Below are 25410 nucleotides of genomic sequence, written 5' to 3' on the forward strand. Positions count from 1 at the left end.
GTTGGTAGGAAAAAGTGATGTCACTCATTGCACGAAGTGGGTTAGTAACCTCGCACTCTAACCATAGGGCATAACCTTTGACAAAAATGGTTTAGACATTCACACCCCAAGATAATAGGTGAGATTGAAAGTTGTATGTGTATTTTGTGCTGGCAGACTCCTTCAAGTTCTCTTAGTGCACTGCTCATGACCTCTGAGAAATAATTTTCTCAAGGCTGTGCAGAGAGGAAGAAAACACTTTGCCATTTTGTCCTTGTTCATCTGCGATATTGTGCTTCCTCTTTCACAAAAATAAGTCCTAATTATCATTATTATGAATTGTTTCCCAGATTATAAAACAGCAACGTGTCTGACTGTTTGCAGGTAATATGCAACCATAATAACTGTCATCATAATTTATCAAAATTGCCACTACCATCATCTTCATCATCCATCTCATGATTACCATTATGATTATTATCAAAATTCTACCATCATCGTCAACATCATCATCCTTTTCATGGTTTTCACTGGTTCAGTTGTGTTATTGTTGTGTCAGGTAAGGCAGTGACACTTATCACAAGCTGGTCTCCATTTTGCTCAATACTTCTATAAGTTATCTCTCTTCCTGTTAGGCCCCAGATAGTTTATGGTAAGATTATATGGTGCGTTTAAGGTTTCACTTTTACCCCCCGCCCCCCCATTAGTTGCTGATAATGATCGGCTTTGCACACACCGACTGACTGGGAGACAGTTACTGGGTCAGGCAGCGTGCAATGCAGCGTGCGATACGTGAAGCTTGTTGAGTATATTGATGTACAAACATGTCTATGTCGGACATCTGATCTCAGGCCTCATTGGTCGAACTGCAACAGGAAATTACATCGGCGAGAGAAAAAAAAAATAGTCCGCAAGCAAGTCTTACATTTTATTTTAATGACTAGATAGTGCACCATCAAACAAAAGACAAAAAACATGAGTGAAATAAAAACTGTCTTTCTGATTTTATTTCAATTATTTCCTAGGCTGCAGAATTAAAACTGACGTCCGTACTGCTGTAACTTCACGCAGCAGCGGCAGCAGCAGCAATGGCAGCCGAGCAGTGACACACACACATGTCACAACTGTCTGTGAGCCGAAAAACATTTACGCTGGGTCCCAGAGAAGACACATAAGCAAAAATGTCTCGGCACAGAAATGTCCGAGGTTACAACTACGATGAAGGTAGATAACGTTAACTAGGTGTTGGTAACCTTTTAAACCTCATGGCAAGGCCTCAACCTGCTGAAGTAGTTAAGTCAGCCGCGAAGCTAAAATTCACTGTTGTTGATCGTAGCTCTGGCAGCTAACGTTAGCTTAGTTTAGCTGGCAAGATAACATTGCAGTCGTGTCAGTTGGCACCTAGCACAAGCTAAATTGCACCACAGTACTAGTCTATAACTATATACACAGTCTTTCAGGCTAACGTTATAATGTTTAAACCCGATAGGATGTGTCTGCAACTAATAATGTAGCCAATGTTTACACTTATCATGGTTAACGTTAGCTGCTGAGCTAGCGTGCTAACTTACCACTGTTCTGTGAGAAATGTTTCAGGCTTATAACTGATTGTTTGATTCGGTATACTGACATTTCATCACCTTATTAACTTTTTAAGCCTCCAAATTTGTCAAATCTACAGTTAAGTAATTATAGAAAATTACCTGGTTGCCAGCTTACACTTTGTTATGCATTCTGTAAAGTAGCTGACGAGGCAAAATGACAGCTGTCACAAAAGACGCTCTCTTTACAACACCTGTATTTAACACGTTTGTATGTTTGTGTAAATAAGAGACAAGGAACACATTTAAACCTCAGTTACATTCTTTTTTCTAGACTTTGAAGATGATGACATGTATGGACAATCTGTGGATGATGATTACTGTATATCACCAGCAACAGGTTGGTATCAGTGAAAGAAGGATTCTCAAAGCATGTATATGTATCATCATAATTACTGTTTGTGACAATTTAAAGTGTCATCAACAAGTATGTATGTTTTCTGATAAAGAGATAACATTAATGTCAATAACAACAATAGCTGCTTCTGTAACATTAATGAAAAAATAGTTGTTGTTTTTTTTGTTGTTTTTTTTTTACATGTTTTTTGTTAAAAGACCAGTATGTAAGATTTAGTTGCATCTAGCGAGACAGACTTGACAGAAGTGGAATACAATGTTCATAAGTATGTTTTAATTAGTGTTTAATCCCATGAAAGTAGGAATTGTTGCATTTTTGTTACTTTAGAATGATCCCTTTATATCTACATAGGGAGCGGGTCCTTTTCCACGGAGCCTGCCATGTTGCACTGCCATGTTTCTACAGTAGCCCAGAATGGTCAAACCAAACACGGGCTCTAGAGAGGGCCTTTCATGTTTTTCACGATTTTCGTGGCTTTTGTAGGTTCTCCTACACGCTTGGAAGGGGAGGGAGAGGGGGAGGGGAGGTGTATTCATTTGGTTGCGATCTGCAACCTCACAGCTAGATGCCAATAAATCCTACACACTGGTCCTTTAATTGATATAGTTTATTGATGTGATCAAATGACAGTTTCATACAGCATTTACCAGACATCTCTCATGGCCACTGAGTTATGACGGTTTTGGTTTATACAGCAAATCAGTTCATCTACTCACGTCAAGAAAGGCAAGCACCAAGGGAGGAGCCTTTAGAGGAGGAAGATTATGAAGATGAGGATGTTCCTATGTCTCCTACTGTCAGCCACAATCTTGACCCTCTTGATCAAGGTAACATCATCAAGTCCATGCAGCCGTATACAAATGACAGAGATCATCTGATCTTTACCTGTTTTCAGAAAATTTGACATTAAGATCTTATTGAATGAGTAGTTGTATACTTTCCTTATTTATTGCTTTATTATTTATTAATCGTTTCTGTTTCCTGGGCCACAAATATAATGTCTGCATCAAACATGTGTGTTGTACTCTGTAGCAAAGCTGTACTCCTGTCTGGACCATATGCGGACTGTGCTGGGAGATGCAGTGTCAGACTCGGTCTTGAGCCAGGCAGCCATAAAATGTGGATTCGATCCACAGAGGGCACTGGATGCAGTCCTGTCTGAAGACACTAAAACAGCCCCAGTTGCCAAAACTACCACTGAGGAGACAGCTTCTGTACTGAGAGTTTGCCAAGAGAAAGCACCACTTCCACAAAGAACCAAACAAGCGGCCGTGATTGAAAAAGGTACGCCTGGAGTGGATCAAAATGATGTTAATTTTATTGATCTGAAGTTGTTTTTCTTGATTCGTCCACTGTAATAGTGTGTTAGGCGAATGTTTGTCAGTGTCATTTAAATGTTTTCTCCAGTTATTTACCAAATACAACACAGGATCTGAACAAGTGTTTCAGATAATTCAGTTGGTTCACAATTTTGAGTTTTTTAAGTACCTGGTTATAGTATAGACTGAGTTTATTGTACACAAAATAAGGTCAGGTGGATTTGTATCAACTGCTCAACAGTTTCATTTCAGTATAGTCACATATAGCCAGTCAAAAGTTTTTCAACATCTCCCATTTCTCTATCATAATTACAGATGTGTAATAATAAAGTGATACATTATTTTTACAAGAAGTATAAGAATCTTCATAATTCGATAGCTGACTCGATGACTGACTGGTCTGAATACACATGCCGTTGCCATTGAGAAGAGACCAGTCAGAGGAGCAATTTCAAAAATGCTTTGTTGTTGCAGTTGAGAACAAAACACAGAGCCATAGTTTCTGAAGTCACCCATGATTGACCCAGAATTTAAAAGTGAATTGACTCAAGCTGCAGATTGTGTTTTCAGTTTTTACTACACCAGAATCTTTAGCTTCCACCTGCTGTCAGTGGCTCATGTAACAGAATTTTAAGCTCCTGATTGGATGTTTCTCGCCGAAATGCACCATGGGAGTTGTAGTTATTTCTACCTTGAAACCTACAAAGGCTCGTACCTTCGACTTTTTTCAAAGAACAAGATATTTTCTAACACAGTTGGCTCATCTTTTGTGCTGATGATTTAACCGGGAGAGTTTCAAGCTGATCCAAGTTGTAGAAGTGAGAAGTGAATGTCATTTTTACCTCTGGAACCAGGGGTGCCAAAAACGGCTCTTTCCACTTTGTAACTCTATTAAGGCATTAATATAAAGCATGGTTCAGAGCCATACCTGGGTTAAGAAACATAAGAACTGGACTATAGCAGAATAGACTGAAGAATGATTGAGATATAGCTTGGTATCATGCTATTTTTGACTGAATATTTGTGGATGCTTCTGAAGACGCTCATTCAGAAGAATATTTTAGTTAATGTTCATCAGTAATGTGAATATGAAAAATGTCACTATTCACTGTTGGATGACACATTTAAGTCATACAAATGCAAATGTTTAACAAAATGCCTTCTTTCTGTTCTTTTCCCCTTATTTATGGTATGATTCATCTGCCGTCTCATCCCATCTGCTCTGTGGTACTCCTGTCGCTCCTTTTCGTCAACTGCAATTGGCTTTCGTAAGGTAAGGAGCCTGCTTGTCTGCTTCTCACATAGACAATACATCCAAGGCACATAAACCCCAGACCGATGGGTGCAATTACACACAACCTCACTCGCCACTAACCACACCAGACTCACGTGATCCCTTATCTCAACTTAAGGCTGACAAAGTGGTTAACAGCTCTGAAAGTCAAAATTTTGTTTGTCAAAGTGCTGCGCCAAGCATTAGCAGTGGTACCAGTCTGGCACAGCTCATGTCTGAGCATGAGCAGAAGAATAAAGGGTCAGGAGTAGTTGACATGGGGCGAGGTTTAAGTGTTCCCTCATTAAGTGCTCTCACCATAGGACCTAATACACCTCCGTCCCTCATATGTAATAACAATCTTTCATTGGGAACGTTGGCGTCTTTAAATATGTCTTCAGCATCTCCCAGCTCAGCTCCCTCCCTCCTTTCAGTTTCACTTAGTAGTCTGTCAATAAACCAACCCAAAGTAACAACTGTAAGCTCTTCTCTGGTTCCTCCTCCCGGGTTCGGGAGTCTCAGTTCTGTCCTCCAGAGCAATCCGCTCTCAGTGGGAGTTGGGACTGGAAGCAAAGCAACAATTGCTGATCCTAAGGGAAGCCCATCGTTGGCTGATTTAATCCAGGAACATTCAAACCGCAGCCCAACTCTCAGCAACTCTTTCCCTAGTCCCCATAGTAACACCACTTCTGTAAAGTGCCAGGGTATGAATGCACCAGCACAGCAGCTCTCGTTGTCTGAGCTGGCTTCACAGCATCATAACAGGAATCCACACATTCAGTCTCAGTCACAGAGCCCTGGAGGACCAGCAAAGACTCTCCCTGTTTCTAGTTTAACCAACATTACTCCTCCATGCATAGGTGGGGCTGTCTCACTGTCTCAGCTAGCACGTCAGCATCAAACCAAGAGTTCCTTAGCTTCCCCTCAACCCCGCAGCACTGAACCTCTAGCAAACGCAGTGAAACAACCACCTGGCCTCTCTGAGTTGCTCTCTTTGTCACACTTGTCTTCTGAACACAAAGGCAAAACCTCAACCACCTCAAATGGGTCACAGTACTCCCTCACCTCGCTCCTTTCACCAGCAAAACCAGATAGGGCTGGTGTGCTGGTAGAGAGTGCTACAGAGGGTGGGACAAAACGTAAGCTCGACCACAAACTATACCACGAAAACTCCAGGCCACCCAAGCTGGGCCAGACTATTGATCTGAGTACGCTCATGGCCCAGTCACACGGAGTGGGCCCTCGTCACTTTGACAGCGATCTCCCTTCACCCTCCTCTCCAACTCCAGTCGCCTCGGGGCTGGATCCTTCTATTTTTGCACCCCCATCGATATTTGCGATAACTTTGTCGATTCAGAGCCGCAGACAACAAAAGAGGACGAGAAATATAACAAAGGTTAAAATAAGAGGTCAGAGGACAGGAAGCAGTCACCAGGCCTTCCTCTGTAAATCGCAGGACCAACAGGACAAATGCAAAGAGCAGCAAACCCCGCTCACGCCGATTGTACCATTCCGCTTTGACACACCGTCACCTGACGACATTGTCCGTGCTAATCAGAGAAAGGCTTTCACCAGATAGACAAGAGGAAATAAAAAGCACTTATATCAGCTGCATCCAGCTTGGTGCTAAACTGACTCACTACAGATGAGAACCTCAGAGCTTTTTGGTGACATTTAGTCTACCAGCTGGCGTTAACACAAAGAGATGCAGCACTCAGGGTTATCAGTCCTCATGAGTGTTTTAAACTGTGTCCCGCTACAGCATTTATGTATCTCTTCTTTTATAAAACACACAATTCTTTTGTTGCTACTGCTTATGTTTGAGTCAAACAGGACAAAAAAAAAATGAACTACTCAGTTACTCTGGCAGCTTGAAAATGGTTGCAGCTAAGTAACTTTCAGGACAATGAATGTTTTAAGAACTTTTAGAATGTTTTTTTTCTCATTTAACACAGTTAACATTTTTTCTACATTTTAAATTTGAGTCTTATTTTTATATGCATAGACAGCCGTTGGCTTTTAATTCACATTTTTGTATGACAGTAAAGTAGTTTAATCTTAGCTAGGGAAAATTAATGTCTCTTTTGGCATGGCCTCTTTTCTAGTTTTGAGCTGCAAAAAAACTCATCTCAAAAGAGGAAAAAGAGGTTGATTTTGTTTGCAGGTGTGCTGCAGCTATTGGAATATGGATCAGTTAACCATTGTACTGGTTTACGGCTGCCTGTGTTTGAGATCATAGAGTAGAAATTTTGGTTTAGAGGACACCTGGAGTTTTTCCCATGAGGGAGCGAGAACACATGCACGTGCATACAGACGCACTCACACAGACAGACAAGTGAATACTTTTCATTGTTGTTTCACATTATTGAAATTACTTAAATATTAGCTCAAGCACTGTAACTAATGAATGAGTTCAAATGAATGCCTTCAGACCTGAGGTAAAATCTTTTTCTTGCTCTTACAAACCTTTTAATATTACGATGTAAAGTACAAGTGTGTTTGATTTATACTGGGTGTGTCATCACACACTGCCAGAGATTAATTTGTCATATTTTGAAATAAAGATAACTGAATTTATGTACTCTGAGTGCACCTCTGTCTGGGCGTGTCTTTCTGGCTCAGTGTGTGTGTGCGCATTTGTGTGTCTGAGTGTAAAAAAAATATAGTTTTCGTTTAACTGATTCTACAAAATGAGTGAAAATACTGCTCAACAGCATATATGTACGCTATATAACTATTCAGAATAACTGCATTATGTATCTGGTGCAGTGTATGCAGTTTTTTGGGGTTAGGCCAAAGTTTCTTAAGGCATCTCACATTTTTAGAGTGAGTCACTGGTTTTGGTTTGAATGGTGAATCTTGTGATTAAAGGAATGAATTTCTAACACTTAAGATAAAACAAGGACAGTTTCGAGGTTAGATTGATAACAATATGTATGAACAGCAGCCGTAAGACATAGTTTTACGTGCGTTCTTGTCAACCCTAAAAACCGGTAATCTTTCTACAGTTAGCGGCAGGACACTGTGCTATAGTTTTGAGACAGGTGGAAAAGATAAGGGTCAAACTTTCTGATGTCAAACTTTCCTTTCTTTTTAGTCATTCTCGTGCACTGCTTCATTGTTGTCTTTAATGATGAGATCAGCCTTTGAGTAAAGGAGTAGGCTTTAGGTTGGATGTCTGTAAACCCTATACAGGTGCAGAAAGCTGATTGAACTAGACCCTAAGGCTGTCAAACATAAACTGGTGAGCCTGAGGGAAATGATAGATAATAAAGGGCAGATAGTGGTAATGATGACAAGTCAAACATTAGAAGTCAAACTGGTTCCTCAGTGTACATGAAGTCTCTGGAGCATTATGATGGTTGGAAATAATGAGTTCTATTGGGGATGTTGTTGTCTGTTTTTATAAGTGAAGATGTGATCTGCAGTAGTTTTAGATTTTACTCTGTGAAAGTCTAGAAATGAACAAGTGTCTCATTAACAAGGGGGTTTGTCCAGCAACTGTTTTGTCCTTTACTCTTGAGGCGAGCCAGTGTGTGGGTTTCAGCAGGAAGCTGCACTGTTGGAGAAAATGTCACCCCGAGCACACATCGACTCGACACAGCGGGTGATCATCTTACTCTCTGTGTGTCTCTTACACCACCTACGTAGGAAAATCTGATCATGTCTCTCAGCTTTCACAGCTTTGTCAAAGGCTTTGACAGATCAAATCATTTTTTTGTCTTTACAGGCTCTGCATTTTTGCAAGGCGTACATGTTGCACAAACATTGTTTTGTTGTGATGTGGTGCCAACACTGGAAAATACCATTTTACTCACTAAGTGGTCAAAAGAAAGCGTATGCATTTGGACTTACATGCTATTATTGCTACTGCTTTGTTGTGGTGCAATATGTAAAGTGGAAAACAGGCTGAGAAAGATTCATTCATGGTTTAAATGGAAAAAGCTGCTCTCAAATTGTAAGAAATGCAATCCTAAAAGTCCTCAAAAGGGAATGTGATAAAACAGTTTGCAGCAGGCACGAAGTGGCGTTAGAAATCACTCAAGTTCCTTTTATTATTTGCACGTTGTGCAATTGTAGCTTAAATCCAAAAACCTTTGCTGTGACAGCAATATTTTTTTTGTGCAAATTTATCAAAGGAAGTGCAGACATATTTAGAAGAGTTTTTTAATCAAGAGCCACCACTTGAGGCACCTTATGTAACTATGGATGTTCTTGAGGATGTTTGTCTTAGCTTGGTACAAATTTGGATATTGGAATCATCTGTTTTGAAGCGTGTTCAAGTTGGAAGCTTGGCCTCTCTTCAGGGCTGTGGCTTAATTTGTTTTTATATATGGAACAATAAACACGCAGTAGGTTACAATAATGAGTTTAGGTTCAGATTTTGAGCATTTTCAGAATCACCTTGCGTCATGCCTTCCAGGTGTAGTGTCATGTAATTCGCTCATCTAGCAAATGCAAAGCAGTGGATTATTAGATTTTTACTGTAAAAGGTAGTGTTAATACTACCCACACTACATTTTTGTTTTGTTGTGGGGATTTCTGCGCCCTATATAGTACATGAATTTAATACTCAGAAGTTTCACTCTCAAATGAAATGCGTTAGAGTAAATATAGCACACAAAGTAGCAATATAGTTTTACACACAGCTTAGCACTCAAACTGTGTTTATCGTGAATTCCTTCCAGAGTTGATTTGCCTTCATGATGGGGTTCATGGGGTCTGACATCTTTGGCGCTATCCACCAGGGCTGCACAATTCTGGATGAAATAAGTATGAACATAATTTAGAAGACTTACAGTTTTCTTCCACAGTTTGTAGGGAAACTTTTTTTTATGAAACATTTATTGCATTTTTTGTCTTCATCAAGACAGGCAACATCATGACATACAGCAAAAGGACACACTAAAATAAACTGCTTATATACAACAAGCTGAACGTTATAACGATAAACGTGACCCCCAACGTTTTTCATGTGCATAGGAACTCTGAAGTAAGACTTCTGTGTTTTGTTGTACATGGGTTTCTGATCATTTAGTGGTTCACATAGGGTTAAAAATGGCTTCGTATTTAGCTTGATGACACATGTTGAAAACATGATTGAGATAATGACGTGTTACACAACTAATCTTGTAGCCTTTTCACAAAATATTGAAGCCTTGTCCTGTCAGTAAGGGAGGCTGTCACTGTCAGTCCTTGTGCCCAGAAGTTTTTTCTCCTCCAAACTCCAAAAGGTAGGATCCTCCAGGCAGCAGGTGGCTTTGTCATAGTTTTCTCGGCCTCCCTGCTGGTGCAAATGCAGCTGAATCATTTTCATGTAAGAAAGAGATTACATGTACAAATGTTCAAATTTGAGATTTCAATACGAGTAATCATGCAGCACTACTGTCCACAAGAACTTGCGAGTGTTTTGCTCCTTCCGTTGTTACAAGTCACTGAAAACTTTGTTTTTTTTCCCATACTGCTGATTCTGAATCTTTTTCTTGCCTGTTTAGGAACTGCAGTCATGTACCATTACTCACAGAAGCTGGGTTTTATATAATTATTTTCATAAACAATGTAAATCAATCATCATTTTACTTGACATTAGGTTGTTTTATGGGTCGTAAAAATCTCTATTTTGAAATCTATAAACAGTAGGTGAGAGTTCTCAGGTATTTGGTATGAGTCAAGGTTGACTGCAGAGTAAGTGGGTGTAGAGGGAGAGATATCTTAATGTCATTTTATGAAATGTTTAGTGGTGGTACTGACACTGTGTCGGTGTGTGACTAATCTTAAGACAGGGCTGACAGGTAGGGAGCTTTTCTTCAAACAGCAGTCTCATTTCCTTCCTTGTCACTTTCATTCATGTCTACTTCCAATTTTCAAATGTGAAAGAAGTCTAACTCATGGTTTTGCTCTTTTAATTCAGAGCAGAAATAAGCTACTATACACCAGAGAGAGCCAAAATGCAGTCATCCATTTCTATAAATATAAACCAGGTTTTTTCAGTGATAGCTCCATCCTCTCTGTTGGAACGTATGCTGCTGTAAGTGGTGAAATCACTGGATGTATCCTAGTATTAAAGCTGGTATTAAAACCTACATATAGGGCTGACTATCTTTAAATTGTGAAACTACATTTTGACAGCATGAGGTGCACCAAACTAACAGCTAACTGTTAATAACTACATAGACGTGGTGTAGACAGTACTTGAATCAGTCACATAATAGTTGTTTGCTGCAAATGGTTTGTCCCCTTTTTTCCCCCAACATTAGGCCCATGAAGTTGTGACTCAAGTCTAAAATTGTTCTTAGTCTTTCACAGCCTTTAGCGGCCTCAAGTGGCAGGGAGCCTCATGATCAAAATTTTATTTCTAGATCTCACTTTTTAATGTAATGACAATAAAGGGTTAATGAGTATTTACCTAGTTATGATAAATCAATTGACAGAAAATTAATATGCAGTTATTTTGACAATTGATCAATTTTAGTTATATATATATTTTTTTTTTGTTAGGAAAAATGCCAAGCAGCTTTTCAAATGAGGACTTGAAACTTTACTGTTGACTGTTGATCAGACAAAAACAAACATGACAAAGACATTTAAAGACATCACCTCGGGATCTAAGACATTGTAACAGGCATTTTTAACCGTTTTCTGACAGTTTATAGATGATTAATTGATCAGTCGAGAAAATAATCGTCAGAATAATCAATAATTAAAGTTAGCGTTAGTTGCAGCCCTGAATTAGTTTTTGTTGATCTTTCTCCATTTCTCACACTGCACCTGACTCTCACTTGCACAGCCACCTTACCACAGCCCATTACCTTCTCTTTCAACCCTTGTGAATTCACTTTTGCCTCCAAACTTTTGTGTATTTGGATGGGGGGGTGGGGGGGTTGATTATTTGCATATCCTGGGCGGACTCCTCTTTATAATGTGCTCAGTTGGGCCCTCAGGCTAAGGTGTACAGATGACTCACTCATTGAGTCACTGCAAGGGTCTCCTATACCAGAGAAATCCTGGATGGGAGGACGCCAACTGTTTGCCTGCCAGTACAAACAGTGTGAAGACATCCTGCTCCAAGCCTTAAAATCAGATTGCACTGTGTAGCTGTTCTCAGGCCGCCCTTCCAGTGCTGCCCTCAGGGTAGCCCAAAAAAAATTATCTGGCAAGTCAGTTGTTTGCAAAGGTATTAAAGTGTTTTGACAGAGCAACATGTCTGGTAGTTAAAAAGAGGGTTGTTTATTACCTGAGACCTTGGGGGAGTTGAGTAGGATGTGCCTGTCTGTTTTACCCCGGGTTAAAATAGAGAGCTGAAGATTCTAAAGAAAACCTAATTATGTGTCACTGATGTAGATGGTTGTTTTTTTAAGGTTGTGGGTTATTTTTGATGTTATTTAAAGGTAAACAGGGTGTGGACTGGGTTTAATTAGCTGGTCATTCATTAGCTTTTTATATTTACTTGATCTAATGAAATGATTTATTTCACAGCTGATGTTCCCTAAAAGGGGATTGCAAGCTGGTGTCCTGTTCAACACAGGTGGCAGAAACCTCCACGTCACTGTAGTAGGGACAAGAAAAGCTGCCAGCTGCAGGAAGAACCAAAATTCCCCAGAGAGTACTTTTTCCATCTCATGTTGATGCTTAACTGCAGGACAGATACCATAATAATGATGCAGATTTCAATGATGATAATGGTGTTAATAATTTGTGTTAAGATGTCCCTTTCTGGTTGAGTTCACCCATCACATGTACAAATAGTTGGGAAATTTCTATATAGAATTATATTTATCTATTGTCATTTCTTACATATAGCTAGCAGTTTCTGTAAGTTGTAACTTTTGTTTTTAATGACATCTTTTATGCAGCTTTGCCTCAGTTGTCCACCTTTTCAACAGATGTGGATGATTGTGTCACATCATGTCATTACTTTTTTAAGAAAAAAAAGTTGTCTTCAGAGTTCAGCAAGTCGCCTGGTTTGTGTATCTGTGTTTCAGAATGAGAGGGACTTTTTCTCTTGTGCAGAGCCAGTCATTTAGTGAATGCTGGGTTAGAGAAAGTCCATTAATAATTCTGTTGAATCACACCTCCTTTCCACTCATTTTCCCTCAGGGTATTTTTTTTATGATGAATAAACTGCATGAAACATATACTGTAGGGGCACACAAAAGGGATTAGTATCATTTAAAAAATGCACTTTCTTAACCAAAGATATAAGGTAAAGAATAACATTTTTTTTTAAGTTTTAGAAGACAAACATTCAAAGGGAGTAACGATCCTGGGAAAGCAATTGTGCAATAAATTAAGTTGCATGAGGACAGTGTGTGGGAGTTTGTTCTGTTTTGATACAAACCCAAAAAATACATTAAAGAAAACTGCTGGAAATTACATTTTATGACAAGCTCCACTTTTCCAAGTAGTTACAAATCGATCATTTTTGGGTTTTTTGTTTGCTGTGGATGTCTCTTAGTGCAAATGTGTGCAAGTTCTTTAATCAGTTGTGTGTGAATGTGCGTGTGTATTTGATGATACACACATTCACCTCTAGCCGTGCACTTTGCTGAGGTGACACCTTTTCAAAAGAATCATTCTGTGAAATGCTGTGTCACACTGCTCTATTTACGTGGAGACAGGAGGCAACGGCCACTTCTGAAATTAACCCTTTGTGAGCCAGGATGTCAGTGCTACACACATGCACGTATGCACGCAGGGTGCAGTTGGCTTGGCTGTGCAGCCCAGTCTAAATGAATCAGTAGCAGGTTGATATGACTGGTACCGGTGGCCATTTGCGACTGGGATGACAAAGCGATGACCTCAACAAGTCTCACTGCTGCAGAATATAATTTACCAATCACACAGATAGAGGATGCTCAGAGTTCAAGTGATGGCATCATATTCTCACACTTAATAATGTATACTTTATATGCCAGCAAAGCACGCAACTGTGATCAGGAGAACAGTCATAAACAGTATCCTGTAGTAATATAGTCAAGAAGCCTTAGTCAGTGGCACAGCTGTGTGCATTGTTGAACAAGCTTCTGTGTTTTCTGTTACTGTTTTGCAGATCTAAGCAATGTTACAACAAATGTGTAGGAGTTAGTCATTTTAGAAGAACACACTGATGTTGCAGGGTTACACAATAAACCTTTATCAACAACTGTTTTCTCTCCAAAGTCAGAAAAACAGAAACCCAACGATCAAATCTCACGTGTAGACTAATGCTCAGTCTGCGGCCGCTCCACTCACTGTAAACTGATAATTGAAAGTGAGAAAGGTTTTGCATCTGGATGACCTTTATGTAATAATTCTGTCCTCAGCTGTGGGTCAGAACAGCTTGTGAAAAATCTTCTTCCTGGAAATCAGAGTCTTTTCTTATCCTGGTTATGAGAGATGATAACAATTGTAAACCAACACAGATAAACCGTTTAACTTGTAATGAAGGTAATTTCCATTAATTATGTTGGAAAACATGAAACAATATGCTTGTTGGCTGCAGTGGGTCATGAATGAGTTTTGTTTGTGAGCAAGTGTACATTAAGTTCCTCTGTTCCCTGTAGCGAAAAGCAGAGATGTGTCTCACAATAAACTGGACTCTGAAGTGGTACCCAAAGTGGCCCGCATGACCGTCTCTGGCAAGAAGCAGAAAATGGGCTTTGATGTTCCCAGGTACCTGTGTATACACATCTGCACACAAACACACATCATTCTCATAAAACAGTGATGTAAGATGTGATGAAATTCCTCCCTCTGTTTATATTGGAAATCATTCAGCAATGGGCAAGATAATAATTTCATTAAAATGAAAAATAGTTATGATTGTAAATGTAGGTGAGCATTGCTGACATTTCAAACTGAATGGGTGTGGTCACCCTGTTGTAGTTGAGCTTTCTTGTTTGGGAATACTTCAGTGCCACTAATTAATTTACTAATAATTTCAAGAAGCTGCATGAAAGTGTTTCTTTCACCATCATCTTTCACATTCTCTCCTCAGCACAGGGGAGAACGGCGTTGTCACCACTTCAGTACGTCGAGGTGGCAGCCCGGAAAACGCCACTGCGACACCTGCTTCAGAGGCCACCTCCAAACGTCCCGAGACACCTTCTAAAGGGTCAAATGGAGATGAGCCCGCCCCAGTTCCCACTCCAGGCCGCTCTGGAAAAGCCAAGCAGACCATCAATGTAAAGGCTGAACTGGAAAAGAGACAGGGGGGCAAACCTCTGTTAAATCTGGTGGTTATAGGTAGGAAGAAATATGCAAAAAAATCACTCGCAAATTAATTTTATTTTACTTTAAAGTACATTAAGGTTTCAGGACAATTAGTAAGGATCCAAAATTTGATTATCTGTGCACCAAGCAGATAAAAAACACACTCTTTCACCACCATTTAAAAGAATTTCTTAACACATGTACACACTGGTTGACATTTAAATACACATATTACATAATACACATAGTACCATATTTGATGTGTTACAAACATTAGCTGGACACTGGACTATAAGCTCAACAGTCATTTTATATCATTTATTTATTATTTATTTTGTCTTTAACATATTAAGAAATACAGGAACAGGAAAAAAAATAACAGTGTGCTCCTTGCAGTCTCAAAATAAAGTTGAGTTTTACACACAGGAACTCTTCCTCCTCGAAAATCTAGTCATTCATTCATTCATTTCAAAATTTCAAAACAGCAAGCATGAAATCCATATAAAAATATCCTCACATTGCAATGTGGTGTGAACAGATTAGGTTTTTCCCTCATAACCTTTTAAATTAGTGGATTTACACACAAATTTTGCCATTCACAGTCTGATATTTCAATGTTAACGTCTGGAAATCATTTTCGATTTTGAATCTCCTTCTTTGGTGTATGTCTAAGCTTAATCATAGTAAATGAGTCGAACTGCAGAACAATGCAGTTGCTCAATCATATTTTTCTCATTCTCAGTTACAACAGAAAAAAGTGACTTTGTAGTTTCAGAAGTGCAGATGATTCTAGTTTCCCACAGCCTATGAAACCTTTCGTTTTACCACGGTCTTCTCCCTTCCCCCTCTAAACCCTCCATCCTTGTTCCCATTTCTGTCTACCTCACTCCTCTTGTGTAATACTGCTTCTTTCCTTCTCCCATCTGTGGCTTCCCGTTGCCATGTCTTATCTTCTCTCCCTTCCACTACCTTATCATTCTTGCAACATTCGCCCTGTTTCTCTCTCTATCCTCATCCCTCCTTCCATCCCTCCTAGGTGTCCTCTTTCATTCCCCACCCTCTGAGCTTCTCTGTCTCCTTTTTTTTTTTTTTTTTTTTTTTTGTCCTTAACTCTATGGCATCATTACATTATTCCCTTCTTCTCTGCAGGTCATGTGGATGCAGGGAAGAGCACACTAATGGGCCACCTGCTTTATCTGCTGGGCAACGTCAACAAGCGTACCATGCACAAGTATGAACAGGAGTCAAAGAAGGCAGGCAAGGCTTCTTTTGCCTATGCTTGGGTCCTGGACGAAACCGGAGAGGAGAGGGACAGGTACGTTTTGAGCGCGACTCTACACACAAATACACAGTAAATGTATATTTACACAGAAAATATACTTGCATGTATACATGATGTTCTGTTGATATTCAATGGGAAATTCTCTATCAAATTCCTTACCACGTAGAGTGCAGAGGTCAGAGGTTTGGCAACAGTGACTCCCCTGAAGCTGACAGGGATTTAATGTCTTGCTAAAGGACACTTCCATGGTGAAAAAGCTTGTCAAGCTGCAGTCTCTTCCTGCTATGTGCGTCTGGTTGATAAACAAATCCTGAAAGTCAGACATTTGGCTGGTGCCCTACCAATGTCTGGTGCATCTTGTGTTGTTCATTAGAACAACCAACTCTTTCCTTCACTAGCTGGAAGGCAAACAAAACATTTTTTGTTTAATTAATACCTTTTAACATTGACTTTACACTTTTTAACACACAAAATCTCTTAACAAAATCTCAGAATCATGAAATCTCGGCTCCCTGTTAAGCCACATCTCTGTTGTTGTTACCAGAGTGAAACGGAAGCGAAATACGTGAGAAACAGAAAGTGACTAGGGTGGGATTGCATATTCGCTGATCAGTAACATCTGAAGCGAATGCGTAATATGTACAGAATCTGATCGAGAGCCTCGCCCTACTAGGAGACGTTGCTGTTGAACTGAAATAGATTGAGGCTTTAAATCAACATTGCCTTATACGGCAGTCTAGCTACAGACAACTGAAACTTTGAGTCAATTCTCGACACTATCACATACTGTACATTGTAAATGCATTTTTTTTCCCCATATGGTTATAAAAAAAGTCAGTCAATAATTTGTGTTTCGCTGCAGAGGTGTGACAATGGATGTGGGCATGACCAAGTTTGAGACGAACACTAAAGTGGTGACTCTAATGGATGCGCCAGGGCACAGAGACTTCATTCCCAACATGATCACAGGAGCTGCACAGGTATACCACATAAAACATTCCTCTTGAGGGCTGAACACCCCTTAAACCATTAAACTCTTCAAGCAGCCTGCATGCACTGTGCATATAATCCAGCCTAAATTACAAATCTCCAGGTATCAAGTATTGTAGTAGGTATATTTAAGAAGAACATCACAAAGGTAAAAGTGAGTAATGGACATGGATTATATTTGTAGCTAAGTTCAGAAGAACAAATGTGGTGCATGATGGGTTCATAGAAAGAAAATGCAATGTTTTCAAACATATTCTAGTAATAAGTTAATAAATTATCCTGGGGTGAAATGTAAGTGTTACAGCAACACATTGAACAGATCAGAGAGGACAGGAATAACATGATACAGATAAGAAAAAAAAGTTAGAAAGTTATTGCATGTAATGATACAGTAAAACAAAAATACAGTGCTTTTCTTGATAGTCTTTAACAAAGGGACATTCTAGATCTACAGCATGTAAAATGTGCTTAAAGAGGTGCATAGCCAATAGATCAGCAATGAGCAATATGGATAAAAACCTCTATCATGGTATATGCAATTTAATAGTATGGCATCTATATATATTGCTATATGGAAAGGTATCTGGAAAATTAATTGAAAACTTGACATGAAGGTCTGTTTTGGCTAATCCAGCAAATTAAATATTTGACATACTGTATATAGGTACTTCATCACATTGATGAAAAAAAATCCAATGCTGCTATAAAGCACTCCTGCTCATTGCTTTGCAACATTGCTCACAATGGCATGCAAGGTGTCAGCTAGTTTCCAGGGTGTAAAGAAATCTCAGAATCTCTACTGAGGTATACATCACCTTATGCACAACTCTATACTTTTTAGTTTCCACCATGTCAGTTATTACTACACAGATATCTTGATTCTTTCTCTGAATGTATAATTTGCCTGCATTAATGGCTTTATCGTCTACACTGCCCTTAAAAGGGTACTTTCCCTCCTTCAGTATAACCTCAGCTTACCACACCCGTCAACTTGATTTGAAATAACCTTCGTGGTTTTGGGTGGTGACTTTTTGCAAGCATGGGTGTGCTTGTCTGTCTCTGTTTTGGGGCTCTAATGTAATTTCTCTTTTTGCCATATGACTGTCCTCACGTTTAGCCTGATCATGTTGTGACTAAGGAGTTTCTGTTGAAAGCAAATGAAAGAAAGAGTCAGTCAGTCACTCTTCTGATGAAGGTGAATGAGTAAAGCATGCACTCATTTATTTAAAAAGTACCTGATCCAGGGCTAGGAAACAGCCGAGTCACAAACAAGTCACAGTTTCTGCAATGCTGACTGTGTGATATATAATGTGTACAGATCGGTTTTGTACATGCTTAAAATAGATACGACTGGATATGTTTTTTTTTGAGAATGACACATCACTTAAATGCAAGATTAAAATTCAGAATTTTATTGGAACATGAATGCTGAAACTCAAGTATTGAAAAATGCTTTTATGTAAATAAATGCTTCAGTGTTGGTATATTGATGAGCCATTATCTCACCCACAAAAATAATTACATGGGGGACCTGTGGAGAGGACATTATTGTTCCCCATGTGTGATAGTTTGACAAGGCTGGAAATGCGTCCAAACGTTACAGATGACACTCTGCTCTTAAGCCTCCCAGTCGCTGTCACTTAGGAACTAAACCATCAGAATATATCTTACCAAATACTTAATGAACTGTGTGCATGTGTATGTGACCATGATGCTCACATCTGCCTCGGCAGAAACAGATGCACATGTTTTTTATCTTCCCCCCTTGGTTTCTTTCTCCAGGCAGATGTGGCGGTGCTTGTGGTGGATGCCAGCCGAGGGGAGTTTGAGGCAGGCTTCGAGGCAGGTGGTCAGACCAGAGAGCATGCCCTGTTGGTGCGTTCACTTGGCGTCATTCAGCTGGCTGTGGCTGTCAACAAGATGGACCAGGTCAGACCAGCAACACACTGCTGAACACCGGGGGATGACTCGTTATTTGCTCACACTACAGATACACAATATGAGTAATTTGACTTTTAACATAATATTATTGTCACAAATTGGTGAGGAAGGCTTTGATTTTCACAAATTGTGTAGGCAATGCATATCTGCAGGGGTATTGAATTGAAAATAATTTGAAAGCAATCTGTTCCTTGCTTTGTGGCTATTTTTTGGTGAAATGCAGAGCTTTAAGAACATGAGAGTTCACTGAATCAGTCTGTAATTAGTCCTTTAACGACACTTATGCAGGGATTATCCAAGTAATATTCACAAATGTTTCAAGAAGAGCAAAAATCACTCAATTACACTTTTGATAAAAAGTAGTCGAGCAGCAGGAAGGTGGTATATACCATTTAAGTCACAGATTGAGGTCTGTAATAAAATGACCCGTTCTGTTGGTTTTCAGATTTTCTGAAAGTCCCTAAACCTTTCTGTCAAGACAGCAGGAGGCCTGAGGGACCTGTGTGTGTGTGTGTGTGTGTGTGTGTGTGTGTGTGTGTGTGTGTGTGAGTGAGAGATTGTATTTTTGTTTCCTACAATCACTGGCATGTTGCTAACACATTTCCATATCAAAGCAGTGCTGAAGGGGAAACTTTCTAACTTGGTCTGTGTATTTTTCCTTTATGTGTGTGTGTACACACAGGTAAACTGGCAACAAGAGCGTTTCCAGGAAATCACATCCAAACTTGGCCATTTTCTCAAGCAAGCAGGATTCAAGGTTGGTTAGCACCAAGTCACTCAACATCTTGACATATGGATATGAAATTGTTTTCAGTAAATCAAACTGTTGATTACTTGATCTCTTTGGCTAAGTAGAAGTATTCCCTGGCTTTCCGTGTTGGGTTTAGTCTGATCCAGTCTTTATCTGTTCTTCCAGGAGTCAGATGTTTTTTACATCCCCACCAGCGGCCTGTCAGGAGAGAACCTCATCACCAGGAGTTCAGTTGCACAACTCACCTCTTGGTACTCAGGACCCAGCCTGCTGGAGCAGATTGGTAATGTACACTGGCATGGATCAAGCTGCCCAAAGCGTTCACTGCTTTTTGACACTCAGACCCAGCAGCATTTTTGCTCTATGTTCGTTATGGATTTCTTGCAACTGTGTAAAGAGATGTAACGAGAGCAGCCTTCCGGTGTTTGTGCATGTTTACTGCACTGCATTAAAAACCCATCTGTTGTCATCTAGTCTATTGTTGAATATTAACAGGCTTTTCTCTTGAAAAAGAAAGAAAAATCACCCATTGCAATGAAATTGCATACGTTTCACTGTAAACTGTACACACCCTGTAGACTTGAGAGAATAGCGGTTGCGGTCATAAAAAAATCTCAAACCACTCCAGCATATTTCACTTCTCTGCTGTACAGTGGTTTTTTTTGTACGTTCCACACTCCACACTGCTTTTGCCTTCCTGGTAGCTCAACAAGAAGTAGCCTATTTAGCCATATCATGCCTGAACTATTAGTGTGTTTGTGTGTGTGTGTGTGTGTGTGTGTGTGTGTGTGTATATATATATATATATATGTGTGTGTGTGTGTGTGTGTGTATATGTATGTGTATATGTGTGTGTGTGTGTGTGTGTATATGTATGTGTATATATGTGTGTGTGTATATGTATGTGTATATACGCTGAGCATATGAGCAGAGACGGTAATTATGCTCTTTTTTCCGTTGTAAAAGTCACTACTAGAAGCCATTGTTACCGACTGAATTGTAGCATTTCACAGCTCTTTCACAGCAACCTGTAAAAAGCCCACAGGATGTTGGGGTTAGATAGTCAAAACATTTGTGTGTACTATCACTTCAAAATGACTCATTACAGCACAGAGTAACTTATGGATAAATAGGAGGAAATGATTTATAGTTTCAGTAGAGTTTTGAGAACATACAGTGCCAGTCAAAAGTTTGGACACACCTTCCCATTCACCCAACACCGCCAAGACATCTATTGCATAATTCATCCAGTACCAGAGAAAATGATTCACCGGGCTTCTCATAATATTTACTAGCCTTTCCGGTCCTCATGGTTCTCTTCCTCTTTTCTTTTTTCTTCTGTCTTCTTTTTTTTTCTCTATCTTCTAAAGATGCCTTCAAAGCCCCTCAGAGGTCTGTGGACAAACCTTTCAGACTGTGTGTCTCTGATGTATTCAAAGGTAAAGTCACTGTCACATATTGTTTATGTGAGTCTGTGCGTGTCCCTTTTCATTTCTCCCCTTTTCATTTCTCCTTTTTTAATTTAAGAAATTGCTGATGTCGCCATTTTCTCTCCGCAGACCAGGGTTCAGGCTTCTGTGTTACAGGGAAGATCGAGGCTGGTTATATTCAGACAGGAGAGAGAATACTGGCTATGCCCCCCAATGAAACATGCACTGTCAAAGGTATGCACTGATGTGTTAGTTTGACATTGTGGCTGGTACTTCAGTTTGCATTTTCATGTGGCACACAGATCATTTTTCTTACAGATGGCAGCAGGAAAAGATGCTCAAAAATTCTCTAAAACCTTGTTTTGAAATTAATTATGAAGACAGTTTAAAATAAATCAAAACCCTCTTGAGAACCAGTTTGTAGTGTAATATATCTGCTGCAGCATTATATTCAATCTGTGCCTCCAAACCTGTCACTGTCTATACCAGATATAACTGTTCATGTGCTGACAATAATGCTACTTGGCTTACTTAAACACCCACTACACAGGTGGAAATACTTTAAAAAAGACACCACCATTGTGCTATTTTCAGGGTCCAGACAAGACATTTTCCTATAACCAGTAAAGGAAAATCAATTGCAAGAGGAAGATGAGCTGAAGCAAAAGAAAACACACATATACACTTACAATACAACATCAATAAAAATATTTAAATTAAATAAGGGTACAGTTAGTTTTTCTTCTTTAAGTGAAAAACATGTTCATGCTTCAATGACACCTGTGTATGAAATGCCATTTTTGTGTGAGTGTGGGTGATGAGTGAGTGAGTAAGTGATTGGTGATGAATGCTGCCATCATGTGGCAGCTGGAGGACCTAAACTCTGTCTATCTCCACTACAGGTATCACGCTGCATGACGAGGCTTTGGACTGGGCTGCAGCAGGAGATCATGTCAGCCTGACGGTCACTGGCATGGACATCATCAAGATCAAGTAAACCCTTTTTTGCCACTATTTGGGTTAATATAAGCTATAAGGCTTGTTTAGCTTTAAATATTATTACTGGTGATGTCTGTGTGGTTGGAGTGTGCATATTTGGCTGTATAAGTGACAACTGCTTCCTTGCAGTGTCGGCTGTGTGTTCTGTGATCCCAAGGAGCCTATTCGAGTGTGCACCCGATTCAGAGCCCGGATCCTCCTCTTCAATATCGAGGTCCCCATCACACAAGGTTTCCCAGTAAGTACACACACACACACACACACACACACACACACACACACACACACACACTCTCTCTATCTTACACACACACTTTTTTGTTTTATGTATCTACAAGCTAACAACTCTCTCTGTATCACTGTAAGTGCATATTTGTTCATTGTGGCACTGTGTGTGTGTGTGTTTGTGTACAGGTATTGTTGCATTACCAGACAGTCAGTGAGCCGGCCACTATTAGGAAACTGATAAGTGTTCTACATAAGAGCAGTGGTGAAGTCCTCAAGAAGAAACCAAAGTGAGTGTTGGGGGAGGCATTATATGGCATTTTATATCATAATATACACATCAGAATTTTATTGAATGTGTATGTGTTCTCCAGTCATGAGGAGTTGGTCTTTAACAACTTTTTAAAGTGTTAAAGTGCTGCTGTATTATAGCGTGCTCATTTTAATTTCTATGTCATTAAAAGTGTGTTATGCTTACTTACTGTGTGTCTTGCCTGTTTTTAAGGTGTTTAGGGAAGGGTATGAATGCCATTGTGGAGATCCAGACCCAGAGGCCGGTGTCATTAGAGCTTTACAAAGACTACAAGGAACTCGGCCGCTTCATGCTGCGCTACATAGGCTCCACTATTGCTGCAGGCGTGGTCACTGAGGTGAAGTGTAACTGCTATTGGACAATGTGCTCCAGCTGACGAACGGTTCCATGAGGTGACATTAGCTTGTGGTGCTGTTTTCTCCTTACTTATTAAGTGTCTTCTTCATTTTTCTTCACTGCAGATCAAAGAATGAAGACCATTTCCATCGACTCAGAGCCAGTCAGACCTTGCTCTGGAGACTGCATGCAGCCAGAGACAAAGTGCAATTCCTCAAGAGATGTCACTCATGGACTCAGAGCATGACATCCATCCATCTCTCCATCCAGCTGCTTCACCTGACTGCCCTGATCAACACTAACTGCACAGATACCAACCATGTGGCACGAAACAAGGCTCAAAACGCATCCACCAGTTCTGACATCGTAATGCAGCGAGGCTGAGCAGCCTCCACCTGTTTGCTCTCAATTCTTTGTTTGATCAAGTCAAATCAATACTATAATTAGACTCTGACAGATGATCCTACCATGCTGATATTTTCTGTGATTAATTCCATTGCACTCAACCTTGAAAGAGTGATGCCTGATTATTTATCTTGAGTGAAAGAAACCTGGCGTAACAAACCAAATCAGTGCAGGTAGTGAAACTGGAGCTGTTTACAAATCAGCCCAGGTGTAAGGACGACATTTCCTTTCTCTTGTATTGATGAGGTGTTTTTAGAAAGAACAAATTCCCATTTCTCCATTATGTAAAATTTAGTCAGTGACGTTGAGGATCCAGTTTACATCACTTTTTTTTTTTTTCCATAATAAAGCAGAATTGTCTCCTAATAAAGCTGCTAAACTGAAACTGGTTAACTTTAAATTTAGACAGGAATCAAAGGATAATGTCATGTAGGAGTTGAAGGCATATTACGCAGCTAAGGGGACAAGGCAACAAATACATGTAAATGTTTACTCTAATCAAGGTAGAGTAGTTTTTGAACAAAAAGGGAAATTTAAATGTTCATCTTTCCCTCGATAAGGAGTTGGAATACTCTTTTATGTTATCAAAAGATAAATGACTTGAAATCCTCCCACAAAGGAGATTTTCAGTAAAGCTTCAAAATGCTTTTTGAAGGGCTGATCTGTTTTTTTTCTTTTTCCCTAACAAAGAAAGAGACTGAAGGAGCTGTATTTCTGTTTCTCCATGTGTAAAATCAGAAATGTTGGTGCAAGTGAGGTGGTGTGAAGCAAGATGATGCGAAATGAACGTGACATCAACAACCTGTGGTTCGAGTTTTGATTGCAAAATTCTGGAAAACAAACCGGGTTTTTCTTTTTCCATCTGTCGAAATGCATATGGAAGTGAAAATATAGAGGTGATGATTTCCTGCTGGAGTGGAAAGCACCACAAAAAACAGATCTTATTGATACCGTCACCGAGAGTCTAAAGAAGGAGTTTGATTTGCATGCTAAAATGTTTCAGAATTAAAAAAAAAAAAAAAAAAAGTCACAAACTCGTCTAAAAGCAATCTCGTATAACTGGAGGGAGGCGATCTAGTTGTAGACTCTGTGGTGATACATGTTTAATTGGGAGTGGCCCCAGTTGCTCAGCACTTCCAGTATCACAGTACAAACTGCTTTGTAAGTGTTTAGAGGCTGGATAAACAGAGAGAAACAGAAAGGAAACATTACAGTTTAAGTGGTGTGAGAGAAAGACAGGGAAAAATCAGAGGAGATTATAATTTAATGACTAGTCAATGGAAAGAGCGAAGGGGAATGAATGCTCAGTCAGGCTCATGCTTGATTTTTAAGTGGCTCATGAGAATTCAGGAGTTATCACAAAGTGAACCCGCCTGTCTGCAAAAACTCCACCAAGGTGAAACTGTGACACACAGGGGGAGGACATGACAAAAATTAGGCAGTAGAGCAGTAAATAAAAAGATTTATTGCATTCAGGCACAGGTTTATATGACGACTGACACCATGTTTGCATTTTGTGGAAGTTTCCGGGGTGGGTTCAATTTTTGCTGTTAGTCACCTACATAAATGTGCAAAGCCATTGTCAGATTATGTCTCTGATTAACAACGAGCAATCTTTAGTGAGTGTGCATACATTAAAAGTTAAAGGTAAAGGTTAGATATTCACAGAATGGACAGAATTACAGAAACAGCATACAATAAAATACAGTAGCCCTGCAATACATGCTGTTGTGTTGATCCGACTGTTAGAGTGTAGTTTATGTTAGGGTTCATGTGTTTTCTTGCACTTAGTTTTGCTCTGTAGCATTATGATTTGCATATGTTGTTAGGATTTTTAATTTCTTACTTTTCAGCATTACTGTACATGATTTGGCATATTTTGTGAGTAATGCACTAGCAATGACTATTTGGTCTCATTTTATCTTCTGTCTGGTTATGTTATCTGACAGTCAACACAGATGCACTCCCAATTTATATTCAACTTAGTATGACTCACTTGTACAGCTACCTTTTTATA

General features: G+C 39.6%; 1 protein-coding gene across 2 annotated transcripts; it reads left to right on the forward strand.

Moving 5' to 3' along the window:
• Positions 1-950: 950 nt before the first annotated feature.
• On the forward strand, positions 951-24194 carry hbs1l (HBS1-like translational GTPase). 2 transcript variants are annotated; one of them, XM_042389836.1, is made up of 18 exons: positions 973-1203; positions 1855-1920; positions 2634-2765; positions 2971-3222; positions 14073-14181; positions 14507-14754; positions 15871-16036; positions 16866-16983; positions 18776-18922; positions 19617-19691; positions 19851-19968; positions 21056-21124; positions 21245-21349; positions 22018-22108; positions 22244-22352; positions 22529-22629; positions 22845-22989; positions 23114-24194. In XM_042389836.1, exons 1-18 carry the CDS (start codon positions 1161-1163, stop codon positions 23123-23125), a joined length of 2106 nt encoding a protein of 701 aa, XP_042245770.1. In that variant the 5' UTR covers positions 973-1160; the 3' UTR covers positions 23126-24194. The 2 variants fall into 2 exon arrangements, with proteins under 2 accessions (XP_042245771.1, XP_042245770.1); XM_042389837.1 differs by lacking the exons at positions 14073-14181; positions 14507-14754; positions 15871-16036; ... (9 more) ...; positions 22845-22989; positions 23114-24194 and adding an exon at positions 4536-7117 and having other exon boundaries at positions 951-1203.
• The last annotated feature ends 1216 nt before the right edge of the window (positions 24195-25410 follow it).

Source organism: Thunnus maccoyii, chromosome 17 (genome assembly GCF_910596095.1).
Source record: "Thunnus maccoyii chromosome 17, fThuMac1.1, whole genome shotgun sequence".
NCBI classification, from domain to species: domain Eukaryota; kingdom Metazoa; phylum Chordata; class Actinopteri; order Scombriformes; family Scombridae; genus Thunnus; species Thunnus maccoyii.

What these genes read in the sequence shown, in the direction of transcription:
- hbs1l (XM_042389836.1), top strand. Translation starts at nt 1,161, where the DNA reads ATGTCTCGGCACAGAAATGTCCGAGGTTACAACTACGATGAAG. An exon ending in AGGTTACAACTACGATGAAG is followed by an intron (nt 1,204 to 1,854) that starts GTAGATAACGTT and finishes TCTTTTTTCTAG; the next exon opens with ACTTTGAAGATGATGACATG. An exon ending in CTGTATATCACCAGCAACAG is followed by an intron (nt 1,921 to 2,633) that starts GTTGGTATCAGT and finishes TGGTTTATACAG; the next exon opens with CAAATCAGTTCATCTACTCA.